General features: G+C 45.0%; 1 protein-coding gene across 3 annotated transcripts; it reads right to left on the bottom strand.

Annotated features, from left to right (window-relative positions):
• Positions 1-213: 213 nt before the first annotated feature.
• Positions 214-4,050, bottom strand: LOC119323514. Of its 3 annotated transcripts, none has more exons than XR_005156356.1 (3): positions 2,765-4,050; positions 1,859-1,925; positions 214-267 (listed from the first exon to the last, which is right to left on the bottom strand). XR_005156356.1 is itself a non-coding variant. In XM_037597192.1 (2 exons), exon 1 carries the CDS (start codon positions 3,981-3,983, stop codon positions 2,820-2,822), a length of 1,164 nt encoding a protein of 387 aa, XP_037453089.1. In that variant the 5' UTR covers positions 3,984-4,050; the 3' UTR covers positions 929-1,925; positions 2,773-2,819. The 3 variants fall into 3 exon arrangements, 1 of the variants encoding a protein (XP_037453089.1); XR_005156357.1 differs by having other exon boundaries at positions 233-267; positions 2,773-4,050; XM_037597192.1 differs by lacking the exon at positions 214-267 and having other exon boundaries at positions 929-1,925; positions 2,773-4,050.
• Between the last annotated feature and the right edge of the window lie 3,732 nt (positions 4,051-7,782).

The raw sequence follows: 7,782 nt of genomic DNA, 5'->3' as shown, positions 1-7,782 counted from the left end.
TAGGGGCCTTGAGGGCTCGAATACAAGTGCTCGATCATAGACGAGTCAGCGGAAGCAACAATATCTGAGTACAAACATTAGTTAAACAAGTTTGCCTTAAGAAGGCTAGCACAAACTGGGATACAGATCAAAAGAGGCGCAGGCCTCCTGCCTGGGATCCTCCTAACTACTCTTCGTCGTCGTCAGCGGCCTGCACGTAGTAATAGGCACCTCCAGTGTAGTAGGAATCATCGTCGACGATGGCGTCTGGCTCCAGGGCTCCAGCATCTGGTTGCGACAACCAGGTAGAAGGGAAAGGAAAAAAGAGGGAGAAAAGCAACCGTGAGTACTCATCCAAAGTACTCGCAAGCAAGGAGCTACACTACATATGCATGGATATATGTGTAAAGGGCCATATCGATGGACTGAACTGTAGAATGCCAGAATAAGAAGGGGATAGCTAATCCTGTCGAAGACTACGCTTCTGGCAGCCTCCGTCTTGCAGCATGTAGAAGAGAGTAGATTGAAGTCCTCCAAGTAGCATCTCCAGTAGCATCGCATAGCATAATCCTACCCGGCGATCCTTTCCTCGTCGCCCTGTTAGAGAGCGATCACCGGGTTGTATCTAGCACTTGGAAGGGTGTGTTTTATTAAGTATCCGGTTCTAGTTGTCATAAGGTCAAGGTACAACTCCAAGTCGTCCTGTTACCGAAGATCACGGCTATTCGAATAAATTAACTTCCCTGCAGGGGTGCACCACATAACCCAACACACTCGATCCCATTTGGCCGGACACACTTTCCTGGGTCATGCCCGGCCTCGAAAGATCAACACGTCGCAGCCCCACCTAGACACAACAGAGAGGTCAGCACGCCGGTCTAAATCCTATGCGCGCAGGGGTCTGGGCCCATCGCCCATTGCACACCTGCATGTTGCGTACGCGGCCGGTGAGCAGACCTAGCAACCTCCATTACAAAGGCCGTGGTCATTTACTCCGACATCCATATATGAATATTTGCAACAGAGTCCTGAGCAGGACTCTGAGCAGGACTAGTCGGACACACCCCGGACCATGGCCAGACCATACATAGGTCGGACCATGCCTGGACAGTGGTCGGATTATGCCCAGACACTGGCTGGACGCGGCCACGGACGACCTGACATGCCCGGCGCGCGCACGCACACATGCCCGACGTGTCCTGCCGTGGCTTATGCCCAACACATGTAGTGTAATATTCTTTGACACTGGTTTTTCCTTTTTGTAGGAGCAGAGCTAACTCTGTTTCACTGAACCGTGCAACCTAAAATATCAAACAGAGTTTACAATCAAAGATGGAAGATTGCATTATGGCACTTGAGCAGAAACTAACACTGGTGCGGCAGTCTTTTATTCACGAGACCGTTTATAGAAGCTACACAAATTATGCAAGACAAAGCATGCGGAGGAGTCTCTTTAATACATAAATGAGATGTTGACAAACAATCTAGGTGCTTCACAGAACTAAACAGCCAATGGATGACTGACTGAATGTAGGTCTGAAACAAAAACTTTATTAAGGGTGTCATACCAATCAGCTGAGTACTACCAAAAATGAGCGAGAAAAGAATTTGGCATTGCACAGAAACAATTTGTGGGGCATGATTGCTGCTGCAGCAAACGAGCATATAGACGCAAACAAAGCTAAACTGCTTCTGAGAAGCTACTGGGCAACTAATGTCTGCTACTCTCACACACATCTACTGTCTGTTAGCCAAAGAAAAGGAATTCCAAGAAAACCAAACACTACAGAGGAGCCACCATGGGTACCCCAACATCATATTAAGAAAATGTAAAGGAATGCCTGAAGAATAATTACTTCAGTAACCCAGCTTAGCTTACATAAGGCGCCACATATGTTGCATGTTTCCCTTGAATCCCATGAAGGGCTTTGCCATATCTTGATCATCTGGAAACAATAAAAGAATGTTTCTCTCAAACTCCAGTAATCACCGATGTAACAAGAAAATGATTTGTCAAAAGAAATATTTAAGCCCAGTCAGAGTGTTCTAAAAACATAAGAACTCATGTCATACAAATGCGGGTGTGGTAAATGAAAATATTGATAAAACAGCTCTGGCGCTTCAAAGTCTGAACTCTGAACTGAAGCATGTAACTAAATGAACGAGATTGCGCCTTACTAACAATTATGGCCCTAAGTCCTGATGACGTTTTAAAAGATATAAAGCACAAAAAATAAAAACCCAGTTTGCAAATTGCAAATCTAAAATATGGTTTCACAAGAGGCATGTTGCTTATTTCATGATATCGAACAACTTTGATTTGAGTCAAGGCAGATAATTTTGAGCTATGCCAAACTGATTTTTTGAATCTACAGTTCATCGACAATTTTGTTGCCAGAAGATACATGCAGTTTTGTGAACAGCTGCAATATTACATATGCAAGCACCGAATAGTAGACTCTGACAAGATCGATTCATGCCATCTTCATTGGCTTAGTTCTCACAATTAACGACAGATGTTAATGGTTTAGACTAATCTGTCGATCATGCTTTAGCAGGTTACTTTATCAACTTTGAAAGAAAGAAAAAACTAGCAAAAGTAAGGCCAGGTACAGCCTACAGGCCTTAGGAACAAAGATAATCCATCATTAAGAATAAGGGGAAAGAAACCACAAGGCATAATGAACATACACAAAATCATAATCTAATTATTAAAGGCTGAACTGCCATATTAGAGAGGATGACAAGCGTCTAACTGGGCAAACAACACAGAAAGGGGACTAACCAGCTTACTTTGTTGTGCCATACACAGTTATACATTTTAACGGCAGGATCTTGGTTCAAGCAAATATGAATCTAGTGGGTACTTCCCCTCGGCAAGCAGCAGCATAGTCTTCAGCAAGGTGCGGCGCAGCTTCCATGTGAGGGCACACGAACTTCTCCACAAAAACATTCTCGGTCATATCGACTACGGATAAGTAGCTCCAATCACGATCTAGCAACCCATTTGCCTTAACAAACTTTAGAACGTAGTACCGGGGCCTGAGCCGGCCATCCAGGCTGTAAGTGAGCAGTATTGGCCGATGAGCAATGCGCGCTGGTTCCAATCCCGCCTCAGAGATGAGGAACTCAGACGTGCGCTGCAGCGTGTCCTTTGACCTCCTCAAGAGAATCGGTGCTTTAGACACCGCAATGCCAGCCTCGGCATGCGACCACCTGAACGTATTCTTCAAGTACTCCAATTTGGCGGCGACCTTCTCCTCGCTGAGAAACGCGACAGCCTGTAGCGCTTGCCTGAGCATCCCAGAGCCACGCGGCACGCCTAATCTTTCAGCACATGCCACCATCGCACGGACGCGCTCCGGGTTGGTGGTCAGCATCCTAGGCACACGGATACAGAGCTTGGCAATATCACAAGCACCTAGCCCGCACTCCCTCAGGAACACGACATTGGGCTTGACCACCTTGTCAAGGTCGGCCGAGAGAAGGGGGGATTCTCGCTTGAGCATCCGGAGTAAGTTGTCCACTGAGCCGATGAGGGGCAGGTAGTAGTGCAGCTTGGAGACGATGTTTCTGGAGCGGAAGCGGTAGGGAGCGAGGGAGACGATGCAGGCGATGTCAGGACGCGACATGCCGATGCCAATGAGCCCCATGACCTTAGGGCCCAGGGTTTTGTCCACTTTGACGCAGAGGAGCCGCGGGTCTTTGGCGACGACGGCGGCGGCGTCGGCGCCGGAGAAGCCGAGGCCGGCGAGGAAGGCGAGGACGGCGTTGGGCTTGTCGGGGGTCTTGAGGTGGGAGAGCTTGGTGGAGGCCTTGAGGGCTTGGGGCCGGGTGAGGCCGCAGGTGGCAACGAGGTACTCCTCCACGGCGAAGCTGCTAGGGTTCGGGGAAATGGGGGCTGCGGATGCGGATGCGGAGAGGAGGCGAAGCAGAGGGGAGACGGCAGAGGTGGAGGAAGGAGAGAGGAGACGGGAAACGACGCACTCTCGGAGCCGGAGCATGGCGCAGTCGGTGGGAAAGTGGCAGCGGCGGCGGCCGGCGCCGGCGGCGACAGAGATATTTCCGGTGGATTGCAATTGCTCAGTAGTTGGTCTGGTCCGTCGTAGTGAGTGACCTAGTCAATATGGGCTGCGTGGGCCGGAGGAGTTTTGATGGGCTGCGTGGGCAGTCTTCCCTGATACAACAACATTAACATTAACATGATCGATACTCAAAAAAAAAAACATTAACATGATCATTTTTTAGCACTATGAGATGTATCACAAGTGGAAAACAATTCTACAAACGGGGCAATTTTACAAGTAAAAAAATAGAAGTAGCATAGACGTTTTATTTGACATACGTGTGAACTCACACTTTATTAACACATATGATTGTTTTTTTTATAGAGGGAGTAATATATTTTTAGAAAAACTTTTGTTGGACAAAATATTTGTTCAATGCTTTATTATAAGGCTTAGTTTTTGAAAATGCATGTATACTGGAGGCGTTGCTCTTATTGCATTTGCAAGCAGTACCATGCATGGTGACGCTGAAAGGATGCTACTACCTCAGCAGCGCAACACCGCTGCATGGTTTTGAAACATATGGAATTTCTGGTTTCAAGTTTTGAAATCTGGTTTCAAGTTTCATAGTACATAGCACTGTAGCTTCTGCTACAATGGCAGAGCATATGATAGAGATCAGAACAGCAATGCATGGTTTGGATTTCTACCAACCAAATTTCCAGCCACGGTTCCTACTACTCCTCGCCTATATATCACAACAGAACACCATTGACAATACGCAGAACTTAATTTGCCGGTGACGGTGAGGCCTGCCTGATGCTCACCGCAACGGTGAACACAGGGATTCGGAAATTTAGAGAAGGCACCGGAGTACGTGCATAGCTCCAATTTAAATAATCCAAAGTTCAAAATAATTCATCTTTGCTTCTCAGGCAGAGGAAAAGATGGGGATTAGTACCTGCAGGCTGCTTATGAGCAGGTCACAACCTCGATTTCAATTTGATAAAATCCACTAAAAAGATATAGACAACAACTGGTATCATTAAAAAAAAATCTCACAACAGTGTGTGTGTGATTTTGCGGTAGGCACTAAAAATATCAACAGCAGCCATTGTCCTAAAAGGATTCAGGCATTACTACATCTCAAAGATAAGAAAAAACAATAGCAGTGACTAAATAGCTGTTACGCTCTACTACTAAGCAAGGAGACTCGAATCTAAATAAAAGCAACTTCTACATAATTTCACTTTGTCCATCAGTAACTTCTACAGAATGTGTCATAGAATAGAATAGAACAGCGGCAATCTGACAACCAAAGCACAAGAATGCCAATACAAGGAAGCACTTACAAAGAATCTATAGACAAGATGACAAGCAGAAAACAGAACATAGAATAGAACAGAGGCAAAATATAACCATTACAGTAAATTTTCCACGTGATATTGTTTCCAGTAGTTTTGCAAACTGTTGGACGGAACTCTCTACGGTTCTGCAGCTATAGACAGTAATTGTAAGACGTGAATTCAACTAATGACATGAAGCAATGAGAGAAAGAGAAGCAGGTGCAGAATTTCACTAACGAAATCAACCAATGACCAGTATCTGAAGATGGCCCATCACTGAACACTGATACTTCCCAAATCACTCTTAAAATCTCAACATGGGAAAAAATGGAACTGACAACATATAATTCGTTCAACCGTGATTTGGAAAAATATAATTGGATGAGACCATTCAGCCATGTCATCCAGGCAGGCCAGGAGTTCGGCTTCTGACAGGTACAGTCATGCACTTTGTTTTTGACAGACACTGCTCCAGCTCACCCACCTCTGAGGCGGTGGCCCAGATAGACGTGAACTACTACCCGCCATGCCCAGACCCGACTGTCACTGTCACGCTTGGCTTCTTCCCACACTCCTCACCGTGCTCTCCCAATCCCAGGGTGTCAGAAGGTGGCTCATCGTCCCACAGTACCCGATGCATTTGTCATCAACTTGGGCAGCAGACGGAGTCATTGAAATATACGTGATCACCAATAGCAATGGGGTGCTGGCATGGGTCAAGCACAGCACCATGTGGTCACCAACTCCATAGTCATGCCCAAGATGGAATGCCGCATAGGCCTGACGCTGGAGACGGTGCACGAAGCAAGGAATCTGCCCAAGTACCAGGAGTTCATGGAGGCATACCATGCCGACGACGACAGCAAGGAGAGAGTCCTGGAGTCCTTCAAGATCCACCACTATCTCTATTTCTATGAGTTTGGGCTATCTGTCGCCTCCTCTCCTGGGCTGTAATTTCTCCTTCGGTTTTGATCGGGTTTGCTAAGACCTGCAATCTCTCAATAAATTTGTATTGCCACAATCTTTCGTAATTTTCCATTTCGTTATTTCATATCGCATACTGCTAATGGTCGGAATTCGTATTCAGTCTTGCAAAAGTAACAAATAAATGGAAGGTACTGAAGATGCACTATTGACTGCAACAGAATAAAACTAAAGCAGAACTATCTGTAAGAAACACTCTAGTAACACCAGATCATACGTCTCCTGTTGTGTGAGCAGTACAGAAAACGAACTGAATTTATATGTCAAGATAGTGGATGTGGATACCCCCTTTTATTTTGCAAGCCGTGGATGCTTACTAAATCGTTGTAGCTGCAAGTTAGAAACTATATATGTGCACCAACACAATGCCGGTTTCTGAAATGGTTCACCTCATAGAAAAGGAAAACCAAAAGATGAGAACTCATGGGCATCTGAACAGTAAGCCCGACTAAGCTTGTTTTCTCCATAACGGTGTTAAGACAGGATAGCGTCGATTCTTTTAGTCTTCAGCCACAGACATCTTACTCTGCCAAGAACTTAATGTCGCTACTACTTATTGGATAGTACTCCTATCTTACAGTAAAAGAAGATGCTGAGTTTTAAATCAAATCAGTGGATTTTGATAATCACCCCAAAAGACATCAAATCAGTGGATTTATATAAATTCAGTTTTGTGTTTCTAAGAACAGGGCTCTTTACAGTGTAAACCTGAAACATACAACTCACCTCAATCACATATACAACAGTTCTTGTCTATTTTGATCATTAAGTTCAGGGAAATAAAGTTAGGACGTCTCCTTTAATTAATAATTATGCCTCTTGACCACACGTGTGTATACAGAATTCATAAAAGATGTTTCAAGGCTGCATGCTATCGGAAACGTTGGTACGTAGTAATACTGGAGAGGACGTGACATTGGCAGATCACCAGACTGCAGCTTCGATGCTGGATGGATCCCCAAAAACTTTGTTAACAAGAGCTAGCAATTCATGGATCAGCTCAGCCTATTACTGTAGCATAGAAATCAGAAATGCAATGCCAAAATAGCAGAATAGCAACAGTTTCAGTCGCTTCCGGGACTATTATTAGCAGTGGGGCATGCACTTTTTTAGGTCACTGTAACGCCCGGATAATCATGCTACAGTAAACTCACGTTGATGGTGCCACGTCACCTCTGTCACTGTAGTTAATCTCAGGTTAATTCAAAACTGTTTTGAAATTCAAATGCAAGTTAATGATAACAATAAAAGTTTCCAAAAATTAAGACTAAAATGTTCGGTGATTGTCAAATATTACAAAGGTAATTGTGGTGAGGTAAACTCATTTTTATAAAAGGCCTAAATAGTTAGAATGATTTAAAACAGAAAGAAAATAGAAAAGAAAACAGAACAAAAAGAAAAAAAAAGGAGGAGAAGCCCCCCCCTGCTGGACCGCGGCCCAGCTGGCCATCGGGCCAACCAGGCCG

The sequence above is a fragment of the Triticum dicoccoides genome, chromosome 6B, assembly GCF_002162155.2.
Source record: "Triticum dicoccoides isolate Atlit2015 ecotype Zavitan chromosome 6B, WEW_v2.0, whole genome shotgun sequence".
NCBI classification, from domain to species: domain Eukaryota; kingdom Viridiplantae; phylum Streptophyta; class Magnoliopsida; order Poales; family Poaceae; genus Triticum; species Triticum dicoccoides.
The sequence above is the reverse complement of the archived record's forward strand: the minus strand, read 5'-3'. Positions and strand labels throughout refer to the sequence as shown.